This window comes from Primulina tabacum, chromosome 8 (assembly GCF_025594145.1).
Source record: "Primulina tabacum isolate GXHZ01 chromosome 8, ASM2559414v2, whole genome shotgun sequence".
Lineage (NCBI taxonomy): Eukaryota > Viridiplantae > Streptophyta > Magnoliopsida > Lamiales > Gesneriaceae > Primulina > Primulina tabacum.
In genome coordinates, this window is record NC_134557.1 from 12,846,047 (window position 1) to 12,864,311 (window position 18,265).

Below are 18,265 nucleotides of genomic sequence, written 5' to 3' on the forward strand. Positions count from 1 at the left end.
GAGCATACATCAAACTTTCGACAGCAGAAGCATAAGGAATGTTTTTCATTTGTTCACGCTCTAGATAATTATTTAGGCATTGGATCAAATTGAATTTATCGTCTTTCACAACGGAAGCTATACTTGGTGAACAATCTTTCATCCGATATCTCTCTAACACATTGTTAATATAGGTTTTTGAGACAGACCTAGAATACCTCTAGTTCGGTCTCTATGTATCTTAATGTCAATGACATAAGATGCATCACCCATATCCTTCATATCAAAGTTTTTAGAGAGAAATTGTTTCACCTCATATAACAAACCCTTGTCATTGGTTGCAAGTAATATATCATCCACATATATAATAAGGAAACAAATCTTGCTCCCACTGACCTTCTGGTATATACATTGATCCATAGGGTTCTAAACGAATCTGAATGGAGATAACGTCATGAAATTTTAAATATCATTGACGGGAAGCTTGTTTCAATCCATATATAGATTTCTTAAGCTTACAAACCAATTGATCACCATTACTAGAGAAGAATCCTTCAAGTTGTTTCAGATAAACATCTTCCTCTAGTTCTCCATTGAGAAAAGCTATTTTCACATCCATTTGTTGCAAATCTAAGTCAAAATGTCCAACCAATGCTAGAATGATACGAAGAGAATCTTTTTTAGATACAGGAGAAAAAGTCTCCTTATAATCAATTCCTTCCTGCTGAGTAAATCCTTTAACAACGAGTTTTGATTTATATCTTTAAATGTTTCCTAATGAGTCTTTCTTTGTTTTGAAGACCCATTTACATCCAATGACTTTTACACCATCAGACAACTGAACAAGATCCCAGACTCCATTAAATGCTATAGAATTCATCTCTTCTTTCATAACATTCAACTATAGTTTTGACTCATTACAACTCATGGCTTGTAAAAACGTTTCAGGATCATTTTCGGCTCCGATGTTAAAATCTGATTCTTGTAAATACACAACATAATCACTAGATATTGCTGATCTTCTTATTCTAGTAGATCTCCTAAGGTTGTTTGGTTGATCAACAATTTCTTGTTGTTCTTCATTAACAAATTGATCTACTGAATTTTCATCAGCGATTTGTGGAACTTCAATATTTGGTTACCTAACACCCGTTTGATCTTGAGGGGTGTGAATAACGACCAATCTATCATTTGAATAAGAGGGTTGTGAATTAATGTGATCTTTCTCAAGAACTATGTCATTTGAATTATCACTCCCACTAATCAAATCATTCTCAAGAAATTTTGCATTTCTCCTTTCAGCTACACCATTTTGGTTCGGAGAACCAGACATAGTATATTGGGCAACAATCCCATATTCTTGGAGTAACTTTGCAAACGGACCAGGTGCATGTCCATTCTTAGTGTATCTACCATAATAGTCTCCACTTCTATCAGTTCTAACAAATAATAATCCGCCATTCTTTAGGGTTTTGGAGGTACTTCGGGAACAGGAGAGCATATTCTATCTCAATTATTTTTGCTTTTGTTCTTCGTTTTTCTTCTCGAAACTGTGCTGTAAACATGAACAAGAATCATCGCGTTGCTATGTGAAATAGTGATTTTAGTACCTTACTTCCTCTGTTTCTATGTTGCTAATCGATCAATAATCTTTTTGTTGCGTGTTTTTTTTCCTGCTCTATAGTTATTTTTATTGATTTTAAATTTTATTTGTTTTGCCCTTCGCAGAATTCGATTAGTTGTTCGCTACCATCAGAAATATGGTATGCTTTTGTTGAAGTGAAAGTTAGGGCTTTTTTTTAATTTTAATTTTTTTTTGTTTTTTTTGTTTTCATGTGATTCTGAATGGTGAACCGTCTCATTTTTTCACAGCTTCCACTTTCGCTGCTTAAGACTGCACAAGGGCATCCCATGGTAATTTTTCCGTATTATATTATATATATATATATATATATATAACTCTCTATGGCTTCGTACCTTGCTGATTGTTTTCTACTAGTGCTTGCTGACGTTCAAGGTCTTCTCCCATGATTTTCCATGGTTGGTACTAAGAAAGGATTGTGTTTGGGGTTCAAAATGTTTCATTAAATTGTGTGAATCTGGTAAAAATATGCCGCAAGAGACTGACAAAATAATAAATTTAACTTGATGAATGTGAATTTGGTGATAATTACTTGTTAATGTTGGTTCTTCTACTCTGTTATTTTTTGTTGTAGTTTGGCATATTCTTCTGTGGTGGCAACTCACGGTGAGATGTGTAGACCACATGATAAATATTTCTCGCTCTTAAAAAATGGATTAACTGAAAATTCGACACTGCAAGGTCATTAACTAAGTAAAGAATGTTAAGCATGATTAATTAGAATCATTTCTGTTCCGAGATTATTTCTTTAACCCATTGAATATAATTTCATAGCAAGCAGTCGACTGGGAATTGTCAAAGTCTTATTTGCGTTTCTTTGAATTTTGATACCTACATTTTTTTTCTGCTTCTTAATGCAATTCTCTGTGAAATATTTGTTATGATGGCAGCTTGTGGAGCTGAAAAACGGTGAAACTTATAATGGGCATTTGGTGAATTGTGATACTTGGATGAATATCCATCTTCGAGAAGTAATCTGTACGTCAAAGGTAGTACTTATCTTTATCTATATATGCTTTATAAGTTCTGTTAATTTACTGTGGCTATGCTCAAAGTTGCTTATGCTCGTAGGATGGAGATCGATTTTGGAGAATGCCAGAATGCTACATTCGTGGGAATACTATTAAGTACCTCCGAGTTCCAGATGAGGTAAGTTTAACTTTTAAATTTTTATTTGCAAGTACATTCTTCGTGTTCGTTATTAAATGGTTCTTTTGCCCACATATTATTACGTTAATCATAATGGATGTCAGGCAATTGCCATTATCTCAATATCAAAATCACACTCTTTAATTCTGATAAACTGCTTTCGCTATCTTGGGCCTGAATCATGGTTTGTGTTGTTTATGGTGGGGGAACTAAGGACATGTCAACCGTTGCGGGAACTAAGGACATGTCAACTGTTGCGTATGTTAAGTAAATGATTTGATGATTGACATCTCCCAGCCTTTTCCATTGATTTAATAGATTGGCAGTATTTGGCAAGTCCACATTTGAGTCATTAAAAAGGCCAAAACCCTCTGTAAACACTTTTTTTCTTCAAGGTATAACTGATGAAAATGTTTAAGCAGTTTGTATTTAGGGATTTGGCTATTTTAGGATAATCACACAGGTTTTTGAATAGTCAATTCTTTACTTAACATGCTCTGTAGGTTCCTTCTTCATTTAATGAAGAACTTTACAACCACAATTATTCAAACTTCAAAATGTTAGTAGCCTTGATTATTATTGCTTTTATATCTCTCTCTCTCTCTCTGCTGCTCTGGAATGATGTACCTTAGCCAAATCAGACATCAATGTGCTTCAAAATGTTGTTTATTGATGCTTTTGTCAACCGTTCTTTGGATGCTTTTTGGTATCATTGCTTCTGTAGAGTGGCACTAACTTCATTTGGACCCCTTTTGATGAAGTGCAACTATCCGATAATAAAAACAGGGATTGGTTGATATCTGACTGGAACCTCTTCGTTTAACTTCTTTATTTTTCTTTTTAATTCTGCTTTTGAAAGTAGTCTGGCTTTGCTTTTCGTGATCCCTGTTTCTTTAGCTAAAATGTCGCTAAATTAAAACACCCAAAAAACAAATGCTCGATTCCACTATATTGTATGACCTTTATTAATATATCATTATGGTGCCGTTTTTTTTTATCATAATTTATGTGTTATACATTATTTTCCAGGTCATTGACAAAGTTCAGGAAGAAACCAAGAGATCAGGTATTTAAATAACTAAATCTATATTTTAAACTTTCAATATGTCTACAACAGATTTTATCATGTACTAGCATTAAACTAATCTGTGGATTTAAGTTCATGTCTAAATTTTCCCATTGCTAACTTTCCTTTTTATTGAAAACAAGGCAGTGCTCTAATTTTGTTATGATAATTTCTCTCTTCAGACAGAAAACCACCTGGAGTTGGACGTGGAAGAGGAAGAGGTAGAGATGACAACTCAGCTGGAAGATCCTCGAAAGGAATTGGGCGTGGTGTTTTAGATGATGGAGGTGGCCGAGGAGGCCGAGGAAAGGGTCTGTCTGGCAGCAAACCATCCGGTAACCGAGGAAAAGATGGATGATCTTTTTTTTTCAAACTCATAAAGTACTACCATGATCAGTTTTCCGTGGTTGGAACCTAGTACCTATGATCTGATTTGTACAGGAGTGTTAATCCTCGATCGCCAACAAAGTGAAATAGTTCAGTTGGTAATGAATCCTAGAAAGAGAGGCACTCATGATTCGGATAATGTCATAAAATTTTAAATAAGAGAGATTGCTTATGAAGCTGTGCCCTTCTAAATTCAATTTCTTGCCTACCTTTATTTTTGTTTTGTATGTCAATAGCTGAAGTTGCTTTTCTTTTTGTTTGCATGTAATAGAATAATTTATGAATTTTTATAATCGCAGGCGGAGGTCGCGGACGTGGTTGATGTGTAAAAGCTAGGGAGGCTAGTGTATCGTGTGCGTAAAGTGCCCCTTTATTGGCATCGTTATTGTTACAAGACATGTCGAGCTACGAAGTTGGATGGGAAGTTTTACCTGTCATTAAGTCGAAATCATCATCTTGTAAGATTGAACTTTTTTCTCTTTTCTTGTTTTTTGAGATACTTGACAGGTATTTGTTTAGTTTTGGTTTGATCTAAGTATATTTTATGTTGAACATGTTGCATTCCTTGGTATTAGAAAGTTATGATGAAAGTCTAGTGTTTTTTTTCTTGGCTATGGCCTATGTGAATGAAACGCATGTTCCCTCAAACAACCAATGTTGGTTTGTGGTACGAGCAAGTGTCTAAAACAGAATAAAGAAAAAGTAAATTAAGATAAAATCTTTAATTTAAGTTTCCATTTTTGATTTACTCTTTAGAACTTAAAATCTTAGTTTAAATTCTCCAATAATGTTATAATTGAATCATAAATGATATCAAAGTTGAGGTAAAACTATTTTAAATATGCAATGTTAATATTATTATATAATTAAATTTTTGAGGAGATTTTCTTAAAAATTATGGATCCGAATATATGTTCGAAATTAAATATTTACATGAATTATTTCAATATTTTGGAATATTTAAAATAAGAGCTAATCAAGATTACACGTTAGATGCAAAGAGGAACAAATCAGAATCTGAAGGTAAACATATAATTCAAAGTAATAAGTTCCTAAATATAGTCTCGGATGCCTGTAAACTATCTGGAAATTTTAGAGAGATCCAAAAGATGGTAAAGAACTATGATAATCAGTTATACCATGTGTCACATAAAATTGAGGAAATCCTTCAAAACAAAAAGAAATTCTTGGAATATTAAAATATATTCAAACAAGAATCTAAACTTTAGAACAACAATCAAACTCTGGCAAAATGATCTCAGAAGAAAGTTTACCACCATCATTTGGTATTAAACCTTTATTACACCAAAGAGAAAAGATCAATGTAATGCAAAAATTTTTAGGCGACGAAGAAAAATTAATCAATCTGACTAAAACTGTCTCTATTAAAAGAAATTAAGCTGACGACAACTGTAGAAAATATTGGTCTAGAAGATCTTCAAGAACTTGCATAGTCTTTTGCGAATATCAAGATCGTAGATCTGAAGATGAATACAAGAGGGGACGAACCTCCCTCAATAACCTGATCATTTTCTTATAAACCACCAAGAGAAAATATAGAATCTCATAATGCAAATATGAGAAGAACCCGAAATTTTTTTCATTTAGATGGAAAAGTGTAGAATCCGATAAATCAGATTACGTATAAGCCATGCATAATTGCTATCATTTAAATTAAAAATAATTTTTATATGTTTATGGAGTGTTTAATTTATTTTAAAACTTGTTTAGTCATGATCATTTATTTAATCGCAGAAGTTTAATTTTTATCTTTTCGGTTAAATAAGCGAGGCCGGACTAGAGTTGGAGTATTGAGATAAAATTTAATAGTAATAAAATATTCCTAAATTTAATTTAAGCCATAGAATAAGTTATCTTAATGTAAAAGAATGCTTAAGGATTTATCTAATTAATTAGAGATAAGTATAGTAAATAAATTCTTTTATGCCCAATAATTAATTAAAAGCCTAAATTAAATGTGTGACCAATTGAGATAAGTTAATCTAGGCTTATTTTATTTAAGAAATTGTAACTTAGCATGTTAGTAATTTATTTCAAGACTTAGCCATGCATGCAATGAAATGACTATCCTAAATTAATTTAATTATTTCACTAAAATACATAATAAGTATTTAAAACTTTAAGGAGTTAAAATTCAATAATTAAGCAATATTTCACCCCATTTATTAAGAAAATTTCGGCCACCCCATTAAAAGATTTAATCAAGTTTGTGAACTCTCCATTTTTGATCAATTTCCTTATCTTTTCTTGGTATGATAATTCCTTCATTTTAATCACCAATAATTAATGATTTAAGCAATATTCTCCCTTGCTTTTGATCACCAAAAAATCGGCCATCACATCCCATCAAATCTCCCTCAATCCACCAATATATCATATCATTTCCATATCTCTCAAACTCAAGGAGAGAAAGATATTGATTACCATTCAAAAATCTCATTTAATTAGTAAACTCTCCTTCATTTCCTAACCACTCTCCCTCACCACATTCCTTCGAAAATTCTGAGAATTTCAGCAACAAATCGTGAGTTTCATCGAGAGAAATAAGAGAGAAAACAAGAAAGAAAGAAACTCCGTCTCCGCTGCGCCTGTGACGTCGTATAGTTTGTTTTCTTTTCAAACAAATTTCCAGGTATGTTTATATGTTTCTTTTCTCTTCAATCAATTCATATGTACACTTTTAAACCATATTATGTTCATGAAGCACGAAACCATCCAATTTGACAGCACAATTGTTTCGAAAAAAAACTGCACATAATTTCAGTATTTTCGGCTTTCACTTCATGCTTCATGGGTTGTGTTGTGTTTGTGGTTTCAGGGTTTGGCTTGGTTCCAGGCGTTCAAGGCTGCATCTAGGCATGTTGTAGGGTGTGTTAGGGAGGTGTTTGTCCATCGGTTTGAGTCCTTTCGCCACAGCAACACGAAATGGACAACAACTCTCCATAGTTGCAAGTTGTGAGTTTCGATTTCTGGTTTGAATTGTCTAAGTTGAAGGTTCGGATCATGGTTGGTCTAAGGCCTGTAACCATGGTTAGAACCCTTCCTTATCATGTCTAGGACGTGACCAAGATGACCTTTCATGGCTTGGTTCATGGTCCCATCGGTTTTTAAAACAAACAAGACAAGTGCCCCTCGGTTTTCAATTTTCTGATTTTTGTTGTGTGAGTTGGTTTTCGATTTTGAGGAAGTTGGGTGGATCTTGGTTGGCTTCTAGCCCTTAGCCATGGTTCACACAATACCTCATGATGTCTAGATCAAGCCATGGTAGTTCATATGGCCATTGGAATGAGACAAGACAGCAAGGTGAAGCAAGACATCCCACGCGTGCAGTATGAGTTTTCGGTTGGGGCGTGGGATTGTCTTGGGTGGTTGCTTGGATTGTGATTGGCCTAGGGCCCTTAGCTTTGGTTCAAGCCAACCCCTAGGACGTTGGGAAGAGACTCTGGTCAGTGGTTCAAGCCTCAATGGCCAATAGCCTCGTAAACGAAGCGATGCAAGCACAAGTGCCGCGACTGTAATTGGACAGCAGCTTTGCTGCGGTTCAGAGGTATCGTGCGAGTTCTTGGTTGGCGTTTAGCCCATGGCCTTGGACTGGACAGTACCTCAATGAGTTAGGAAGGTCATGTGTTTGACCGTTCGTGATTTGGTTAAGTTTAGAGGTCGTACGAGAATTTACGATGCAATGTGCCAAATTGACTCTCGAAAGAGCGTTTCAAGATTTTGGCCTCCATTCACCAAATTTCGTGAATTACAATTCTTAGGAGCATTATTTCATCATGTTAGGCGTATTTTGACCATGACTAAACGATGGTTTGATGTTGGTTCGGGTTGGTACGGAATCATGGTTGGAATACTAAGTTTGTTGGGCGTAATTGTCTCGTTTTTAGTTCGATTATGAAGTGTTGGTCAAGATAAGTTTATTTGCATGTTTCTCATGTTAGAATTAGGTCGTAGCAAGCCTGGGAACGATCCAACTCATTCGGTAAAACAGGGTTATAATTATATTATGTGCATAATATAAAAATAGTTATTTTTGAGATATATGCGATATGTCTTGTGGCCACCTTAAGCTTATGGGATTGCTTCACCCGGTGACCTACGACCGGTTTACAATTATGTATGGGTACGGATATCCAGTCCAAGGGCTGTGATTATCTCTACCGCCCAGTATACTGTGGTTTAGTCTGATCAGACGTGCATGTTATGTTATGTTATGGGCCACTTGCGTAGAACATTATCTCTACAGAACATTACGATATGATATGTTATGACAGAGCTCTATCGAGCAAGCTTTTACGTATGATTTTCAGATATGCACGTATTTATAATTACTTATGACATGATTTCCCCCCTTACGCTTTACGATACGATATTTTTACGTTACATGAAATTTTACGACATATTTTACTTGTTATTCACGATATATGCATACTGAGTCTTTAGGCTCACTAGACTTGATTGTTATAGGTACTGATGATGTCAAGGCTGAGGGCGGGAACCAGTGAGCTAGCTTGGGTCGGCAGTAGTAAGAACCCGAGGGCCTCATTTTTTTCATTTACTATTTATGCTCAAACTCAGTTTTTACTTTGACGAATTATTTTAAGTTGTGGTTTGAAAACAATATTTGCTTCCGCTGTTACATTAGACATTAAATCTTTTTATCAATTTATTTTATGAATGAGGCATGTTATTTATTTAATCCGCAAAATTTCAAATACGAAATACGGGCCTCTACAGTTGGTATCAGAGCCTATGTTCTTGTAAAGGGTTGTACTACTACTGACCTCGAGAAGCTCATGAAGTCACGTCTTCGGTCTGTAAGTTTTACGTTTACGCATTTCGTTTAATGAATGAAATATCTTAAAAGCATGTTTTCATGAAACGATCTATGTCAAGATTACGATTATGCAGTATTTATTTAAATTTAAAGAAATAATAGGAATTATGCATGTTAGTTACGTATGGATTATGTATGGAACAGTATGCCTCCTAGACGCAATCCTGAGCGCATGAGAGATGATGAGCATCGTCATGAGGACGGTGAGGATCATAGGCAGGAGAGAGATTTACCACCACCCCCTCCACCGGACATGAACGCCCAGATGCTAGGTGGAATGACGCAGTTATTCGCACAGTTTGTGGGAACAATACTGGGGTAGCCAGGCAGACGGGGCCTGAGGCTACCTATGAGCGGTTCATGAAGATGAGACTGAAGGAGTTCTCATGGACGACAGATCCCATGATTGCCGAGGGCTGGATTAAGTCCCTTGAGGTTATCTTCGAGTTCGTGGGGCTTGGAGATGAGGACAGAGTTCGTTGTGCGACTTATCTGTTTGGAGAAGACGCCCGCTTATGGTGGGAAGGAGCATCTGTAGCCTTGAATGTGGCTACTCTGAGCTGGACGTGCTTTACAGAGGTATTCTACTCTAAATATTTTACTGACGAGGTGCGTTCCAGGTTGACCAGGGAATTTATGACCCTGAGGCAGGGAGACATGACTGTTACGGAGTTCATCCGTAAGTTTGAGAGGGGTTGAAATTTCGTACCCCTGATTGCAAATGATGCTGGAGCCAAGTTGTGGGGCCCTTAGCTCCTAATCGTTATTATAACACAATCTGATTAGGGTTAAATAATTACAGCGGAAAACGAGTTTAAAATTTCTTCACAATGAGCCCAAAATATTTATTCTATAATTTAAATACTACAAATTGTATTTCATCTCACGTCATAAACATGCCCACACGTAATCAAAACCAATCATATACAAACAACTCATATCCTCGGGACATGCCCCGGTATATAGATACATATACGTATATACTGGGAACAAGACATAAACATAAAACCTCAGCCCAAGCTGTGGCTCCCTCTAGAAGTACCCTCTCCGATCTCCTGATATCCTGGAGTACCTGCCATTGTCCACACACAAAGACAACAACAGCCCCCTTTGGGGGTGAGCAAAGCTCCGTATGGAACAACCAATCATATATACCACAAGTATCTAAACAATGATATATGGTATGTAATGCATGTATGTCGTGGAGGTATCAGGTCAATTGCCCATCCACTGAGCACATGTCAGAATCAAACGAATCGCTATCAAGTCAATGCTCGAGCTGGCACACCGGCCACAATAAGGGATACTCTTATGATAGCGTCGACAAAGCGCCATCAAATCCCAAATCTCATATCCAATCATCGGGGCCACAAATGTCTATGCTTTACGGGTCGTATAATACCAACATAGAAATTGTGTTCACAAACCCCAGAATCCAATCAAATCATATGAGGGTCTCCAAGGATCATAGCTCGACGTGCATGTCATGTATCGATGTATGCATCAATCGATGTGTGTTAACAAAACATTTAGTTTATACATCGATATTCTAAATCACAATGTCATATATGCCACATAACTCAACAAATAAGGCATCTAGACATGTATTCTCATTCCAATCAATCCGACATATATCATATAATACAAATACCTGTCGTATGTTACCCGGTCGCAACATACCTCAATTCTTCGTTCCAGTCGATGTAGCGTGAAGATATTGATATGACACTTTATCTACATCAATAACATACTCATTCCAATCAATAACATAATCCAAAATCATTAATATAAGTATTCAAATATCATTTGAAACTTCAAAAATTCATATCAAATCCAAATCATATCCTAATTCAATTCCGACTTTGAATATGAGTTTATTGTCGGTTATTCTACTACATATAGGAAATTCAACTTCAAATACATGCTATTCCAGCACTTTGATATTTAGAGCTGCTGAAACTAGAAGAAAATTGTAAGGGAAGCTAGGGTTCTCTTTTTCCTTCATTGGTCCCTTTGATTCTAGCTACTTGTTGGGTTTTTGGAGTAAGAGCAAGAGCATTTTGGGTTCAAGGAACTAAGGTAAGCTTGTGAGTTTAGTTATTGTTGGATTTTGGTGTTGAAGAATTTTGGAGATTTTGATTGTGTTGGTTTGAATTTAAAATGGAATTGAAGCCAATGGCAAAGTAAAGGAGCTAACTCTTTAGCACACATGTTATGTGTTTGATAAAATGATTCAATAAATGTTTTTATGGCATATTACGATTAAGAAATTTACGGATCTTGGCTCGAAGCTGTATTGAATTAATTATGAATTTTGTACAGAAACAGCTCTGTTTTGATAAGTGATCCGAGTTTTTGAGTTATAGTAGATTTCAGAGGTTCAAGACTTCTCACCTACACATTTCGATCTTCTTTTGGTAATATTTGAAGGTATGTTACGGATCGGTAATATACGAGGTAAATGTATCATTTTTATGTTAAATTGAAAACTCTATGGCTCGATGAACTATTGGTGATTTGATGATGATTGTTGTATTGAGATGAGTTGACTATGATATCGAAATGATGATATTGATTTGCATCATTACATTGCATATTGAGCCACTTTTTGATTCAGATTTGATATGGCGGAGGTCGCCTTGATTTATTAATTTGTTGGACGTATGTGGCTATAGTTGAGTTGGCATAGTGTATGCGGAGGTCGTTGCTATGGCCTGAACACTCTCTATAGGCGCACTATAGTCCTGGGATTGTAGAACACAGCAAACCACCCCGAGCGGTTGAGTCGGTGGATGTTGCTGGGGGATTCTCTTCCCTTGGGTACCCTATGACCAAATGATTCACTTGATCTTGAGATTTATTGATAGCCCACAGCTTCTGATCATGCATTGCATTATATTGCATCTTGATGAATTTCATATAAAATAATTGTCATTTTAATTCTCATATGTTATGGATTGTATCATACTGAGTTTATACTCACCGGCATGTCGCTTACCTCTTGTTTTCATGTGCTTGACGGTAGGTGAGGCGAGGCTTGGGATGCCAGAGTCCAGCTCCAGGCGAGGAAATACGAGTTAGAGTGGGATTCTCGGTACTTAGGAGCTATTTGATGATGTTTGGATTACTTTAACCACTAGTTTATTTTTGCCATGTTGAAACTTATATTCAAACATTTGAGACCTTTAAATTATTTTGACGATGTTTATGTCAATTTGTGAGCAACAAATTATATATTTTACTTAATCGTTTGGTTTGTTACATTTATAATTATTAGTATTAATGTCGGACCCGGGGCACCACATTAGGTGGTATCAGAGCGTAAGATATTTGGGAACAGGGTAGATCGAGTCAGTTTGAATTGCTTGATCATGTGATATATTTGTTAGCATTTTCATTGTGCTATGATGTGAAATACATGATTTAAATTGAGATATTATATTGTTGAGTTTTATTCGAGATTTTGAGATTGTTGAGTCTCAAAAGCCAGAGATGATTGATACAAGATTGAGATGATTATGATAATGTGATTTTATATGTGTTTGATCTATTTTATATCAGACATGGCTACTCGAGGTAGAGGTCATGGTAGACCTAGACAGGACATACCAGTGGCACAAGATCAGGGCAGTGCTACTCATACTCAGATGGATATAACTCCGACTCCGATGGAGATATTGTTAGCCAGATTTCAGTCTTTGCACCCACCGATGTTGAAGGGTATCGAGAATGCATTAGAGTGTGAGAACTGGTTGGAGAATATGGATCAATTATTTGAATCTCTTGAGTATCCAGATGATCGTAGAATAAAGTTAGTTGTTCATCAGTTATTAGATGTTGCTAAGAGTTGGTGGATCATGACAAAGAAAGCTTTAGAGGGTCGAGGTACGATTGTTACCTGGGATATTTTAAATCTGAATTTAATCAGCGTTTCTTTCCTACCTCTTACAGAATAGATAGGGGAGCCGAGTTTGCAAATTTAAAGCAGGGAAATCTGAATATTGAGGACTATGTTGCTAAGTTTTCGAATTTACTGAGATTTGCTCCTCATGTAGTATCCGATGAAGAAGCTAAGGCCGATCATTTCATAAATGGTCTTAATCCTGATATATTTACCCTAGTTAATACCGGAAGGCCTAACACGTTTGCCGAGGCTCTTGATCCAGCCAAGGGAGCTGAAACTGGAATCATTAGGCAGAGGCTCTCAATATTTGCAAAGACCCCAACAGCCACAGTTTCGACAGCAGTTCAGACAGGGTAATAATGGCGGTAACAGTGGCAACATAAGAGAGCAGTTCAAGGCTAGAGGCAAACAATTTAAGAGGCATGGAAGTAATTTTTCGAGTTCTAGTGGATCGAGACAGTCTGGTTCAGTTCAGAGCACTGGTTATTCAGGCCCGACTTGTGTTCAGTGTGGTGGTAGACATTATACCGATCACTGTAGAGGTGTCTCGGGAGCTTGCCACTTGTGTAACCAGGTGGGACACTATGATCGAGTGTGTCCTAACCATGGCAGTGATATATCCCAAAGTGGGGGATCATCGAGACAGACATCTCACCAGAATCGCCAGACTCCTACAGTTCATTCCTATCAGCAATCAAATCGGACAGATCAGAACAAACAGAGTGGTAGTCACAGGGTAGGACAACCACCTAGACAGTAGGCTCGAGTTTTTGCACTCACTGAGGATGAGGCACATAATGCTCCAGATAATGTTATTGCAGGTAATTGTTTTCTTTCAAGTTATCCTGCTTATGTTTTGATGGATACTGGTGCATCACATACTTTCATAGCTGAGAACTTTATCTCGTTGCATTCATTGCATTCTATGCCATTATCATCTACATTATCTATTTCTACTCCACTGGGCAAAGTGATGAGGTCAGCAGAAATGATAACTGGTTGTGAATTTTTTTATGAGGATAATGTCATTGAGATTGATTGCATTGTGTTGGAGATGTCTGATTTTGACTGCATAGTTGGTAATGACATGTTGACAAGATACAGGGCTACTGTAGATTGTTTCAGAAGATTGTTAAGTTTAGGCATGATATGACAGATCACTGGACATTCTATGGTAAAGGTTCTCGAGCTAAGATTCCTTTGATATCTGTTTTGTCCATGACTCGTTTGTTGCAGAAAGGAGCATAATGTTTCTTAATTTATGCAATTGATATTTCAAGGTCGGTACCTAAATTGGCAGATATTCCAATTGTTAGTGAATTTTCAGATATATTTCCAGATGAGATTCCAGGATTTCCGCCAGTCCGAGAGATTGAGTTGATGCTAGGTACACAGCCTATTTCTAGAGCTCCTTATAGGATGGCGCCAATTGAACTGAAGGAACTAAATGGAACAACTTGAGGATCTATTGGCTAAAGGATATATAAGACCAAGTGTTTCACCTTGGGGTGCTCCGATTTTATTCGTGAAGAAGAAAGATGGGTCTATGAGGCTTTGTGTCGATTATAGACAGTTGAATAAAGTCACAGTAAAGAATAAGTATCCTTTGCCAAGGATTGATGATCTCTTTGACCAGTTGCAGGGTTCTTCAGTATATTCTAAGATTGATTTAAGATCCGGATATCATCAGTTAAGAGTTAGAGAGACAGATGTGCCTAAGACTGCTTTTCGTACCAGGTATGGGCATTTTGAATTTTTGGTTATGCCTTTTGGGTTGACCAATGCACCTGCGGTATTTATGGATTTGATGAACCGTGTGTTTCAACGGTATATAGATCAATTTGTTATGATCTTCATTGATTATATTCTTATTTATTCAAAATCTGAAATTGAGCATGTCGAACACTTGAGAGTTGTACTGCAGATTTTGAGAACTGAAAAGTTGTATGCTAAATTATCCAAATGCGAGTTTTGGTTGGATAGAGTGGTATTCCTTGGACACTTGATTTCGAGTGCTGGTATATCAGTTGATCCGAGTAAAGTTGAGGCAGTCATCAATTGGTCTAGACCCACATCAGTTCCTGAGGTGCGTAGTTTTATGGGTTTGGCAGGATATTATCGCAGATTTATTAAAAGATTCTCACAGATTGCGAGGCCAATTACCCAGCTGACACAAAAGAAGCACCATTTATTTGGTCGCAAGCATGTGAGGCTAGTTTTGTTGAACTTCAGCAGAGATTGACTAGTGCCCCTGTTCTGACTATTCCATCAGGTGTAGGAGGATTTACAGTGCATACTGATGCTTCACATCAAGGACTGGGTTGTGTATTAATGCAGCATGGACGTGTTGTTGCCTATGCTTCACGACAGTTGAAGCCACATGAGTCTAAATACCCAGTGCATGATTTGGAACTAGCAGCAGTGGTTTTTGCCTTAAAGAGTTGGCGTCACTACTTGTATGAGGAGAAATTTGAGATATTCAATGATCATAAGAGTTTGAAATACCTCTTTTCACAAGCGGAGCTGAACATGAGACATAGACGTTGGTTAGACTTGTTGAAAGACTATGATTGCGAAATAAAATATTATCCAGGAAAGTCTAATGCAGCAGCCGATGCTTTGAGCAGAAAAGTATGTAATATGTCTTTGATCACTAGCAGTGTATCTGATCTAGTAGAAGAATGTTGCCTTTCTGGTTTGGATTTTGTGGTAGATACGCAACCTATAAGAGTATTTATTATTCAGGCAGAGCCCGAGTTGTTTGTTAAAATTAAAGAGGCCCAAAGATTAGATCAAAGTATTCAGAAATCAGTTGAACTCGTCAGTTCAGGACATCGATCATAATTTCAGGTCAATAATGAGGGTATTTTGTTTGTGAATGATCGTATTGTAGTTCCTAATATTTCAGAGTTGAGGATACAGATTTTGCGTGATGCTCATTGCAGATTTCAGTGTACACCCTGGAAGTAAAAAGATGTACAATGACTTGAAGAAACAATTTTGGTGGAAAAGAATGAAATCTGACATAGCAGAATTTGTATCTCGTTGTTTGAATTGTCAACAAGTGAAAGCAGAAAGGAAGCGACCAGGAGGTCTTTTGCATAGCCTTAAGGTTCCAGAATGGAAGTGGGACCATATTACCATGGACTTTGTCACGAAGTTGCCGAGGTCGTCGAGAGGTTGCGATGCAATTTGGGTTATAGTTGACAGATTAACTAAGTCTTTGTGTTTCATTCCTTATCAGATGACATATAGGCATGATCAGATGGCCAGATTGTACATCAGAGAAGTTTTGAGATTGCCTGGTGTGCCTAAGTCCATTGTATCAGATCGTGATCCTAGATTTTCTTCTCATTTTTGGCAGAGTTTACAAGAGGCCCTTGGTACTTGTTTGCATTTGAGTACAACATATCATCCTCAGACAGACGGACAGTCAGAACGTACTATTCAGACATTAGAGGATATGCTGAGAGCTGTAGTGATGGATTTTGGTATTGGTTGGCAGGATTCGTTACCACTTGTCGAGTTTTCTTATAACAACAGTTATCAAGTGAGTATTGGAATGTCACCATTTGAAGCACTATATGGCAGGAAGTGTCGATCTTCTTTGTATTGGGACGATTTATCTGAAGCACCAATTGTAGGACCTGATATGATAAGAGATATGACAGAGAAGGTGAAATTGATTCATAGTCGTATGCGAGCTACTCAGGATAGGCAGGCTAAGTATGCGAACATAAGGAGAAGACCGTTGATTTTTGAGAAAGGTGACAGAGTTTTTCTGAAAATATCTCCTTTCCGTGGTACAGTTAGATTTGGAAAGAAGGCTAAATTATCACCGAGATTCATAGGTCCGTATGAGATTTTGGAACGTGTTGGTGATTTGGCTTATAGATTAGCTCTTCCTCCTGCATTATCAGGTATTCATGATGTTTTTCATGTGTCTATATTGAGGAAATATCATCCAAATCCTTCTCATGTACTTCCACTCGATGAGGTTGAGTTAGATCAGAATTTGAGCTACATTGAGAGACCGATTCAAATTCTAGACAGAAAAGATAAGCAACTCAGAAATAAATTGATACCGTTGATTAAAGTACAGTGGAACAGACATGGTGTCGAGGAAGAAACTTGGGAATTAGAAGATAAAATGAGACAAAAATATCCAGAGTTATTCAAATGAAGTACGCTTCTATTCTCGATTTTAATTTCAGTATTGATTATTACATGTTAGACTTGAAAGAGATGATTGATTTCGAGGACAAAATCTATTTTTAGAGGGGAGGAATTGTAATGCCCGAATTTCGATATAATATGGCAGTAGTTGTGATGGTTCTTGGCTTTACGTTATGGTATGAATGGTAATGATGTTATAGAATGGAATAGATAATGGATGGGTAGAATCAAAGGTGGAATTTGAGCTAAATAGGTAATGGAAAGTGCAGAAACGGTATGAAAAATATGGCACAAGTTGTGGTTTTTAGAATAATGTTTTGTATATTGATCCAATTGATGTGACGCCACTTCCATTAGAAAGATAAGACATAATTCTATAACTTTCCAGTTTTGAGTTTTGTTCAATTCATTAGGGAAGATGAGCCAAAAGCGCCCCGAAGTGTGTCGTGCGTATCGTCGTTCCTACAATGACACATATTGGGAGATTGAGCATAACTTTTTATTCAGACCTCCAAATGACATGAGGCCAATTGGAGATGCAAGCCAAAACATAGGGCTACAACTTTCTAGTTTACCACTTTTCCTAATTCTGAAGGGAAGAGGCGTTTCGGAAGCGCTTTTTGTAGTGGATGTGCGCAGACCTCCAAATGATGATATTGATTTGCATCATTACATTGCATATTGAGCCACTTTTTGATTCATATTTGATATGGCGGAGGTCGCCTTGATTTATTGATTTGTTGGACGTATGGGGCTATAGTTGAGTTGGCATAGTGTATGCGGAGGTCGCTGCTATGGCCTGAACACTCTCTATAGGCGCACTATAGTCCTGGGATTGTAGAACACAGCAAACCACCCCGAGCGGTTGAGTCGGTGGATGTTGCTAGGGGATTCTCTTCCCTTGGGTACCCTATGACCAGATGATTCACTTGATCTTGAGATTTATTGATAGCCCACAGCTTCTGATCATGCATTGCATTATATTGCATCTTGATGAATTTCATATAAAATAATTGTCATTTTAATTCTCATATGTTATGGATTGTATCATACTGGTTTTATACTCACCGGCATGTCGGCTACCTCTTGTTTTCATGTGCTTGA

General features: G+C 36.9%; 1 protein-coding gene across 3 annotated transcripts; it reads left to right on the plus strand.

Moving 5' to 3' along the window:
• The first annotated feature begins 1,357 nt into the window (after window positions 1–1,357).
• On the plus strand, window positions 1,358–4,832 carry LOC142553773 (sm-like protein LSM4). 3 transcript variants are annotated; one of them, XM_075664267.1, is made up of 8 exons: window positions 1,358–1,457; window positions 1,708–1,742; window positions 1,852–1,893; window positions 2,512–2,610; window positions 2,693–2,770; window positions 3,800–3,836; window positions 4,019–4,171; window positions 4,523–4,832. In XM_075664267.1, exons 2-8 carry the CDS (start codon window positions 1,740–1,742, stop codon window positions 4,543–4,545), a joined length of 435 nt encoding a protein of 144 aa, XP_075520382.1. In that variant the 5' UTR covers window positions 1,358–1,457; window positions 1,708–1,739; the 3' UTR covers window positions 4,546–4,832. The 3 variants fall into 3 exon arrangements, with proteins under 3 accessions (XP_075520382.1, XP_075520383.1, XP_075520384.1); XM_075664268.1 differs by lacking the exons at window positions 1,358–1,457; window positions 4,523–4,832 and adding an exon at window positions 1,468–1,492 and having other exon boundaries at window positions 4,019–4,195; XM_075664269.1 differs by lacking the exons at window positions 1,358–1,457; window positions 4,523–4,832 and adding an exon at window positions 1,562–1,585 and having other exon boundaries at window positions 4,019–4,195.
• The last annotated feature ends 13,433 nt before the right edge of the window (window positions 4,833–18,265 follow it).

Coding starts and splice junctions, on each gene's coding strand:
- LOC142553773 (XM_075664267.1), top strand. Junction 1,894..2,511: donor CTGCACAAGGGCATCCCATG/GTAATTTTTCCG, acceptor TTATGATGGCAG/CTTGTGGAGCTGAAAAACGG. Junction 2,771..3,799: donor ACCTCCGAGTTCCAGATGAG/GTAAGTTTAACT, acceptor ATTATTTTCCAG/GTCATTGACAAAGTTCAGGA.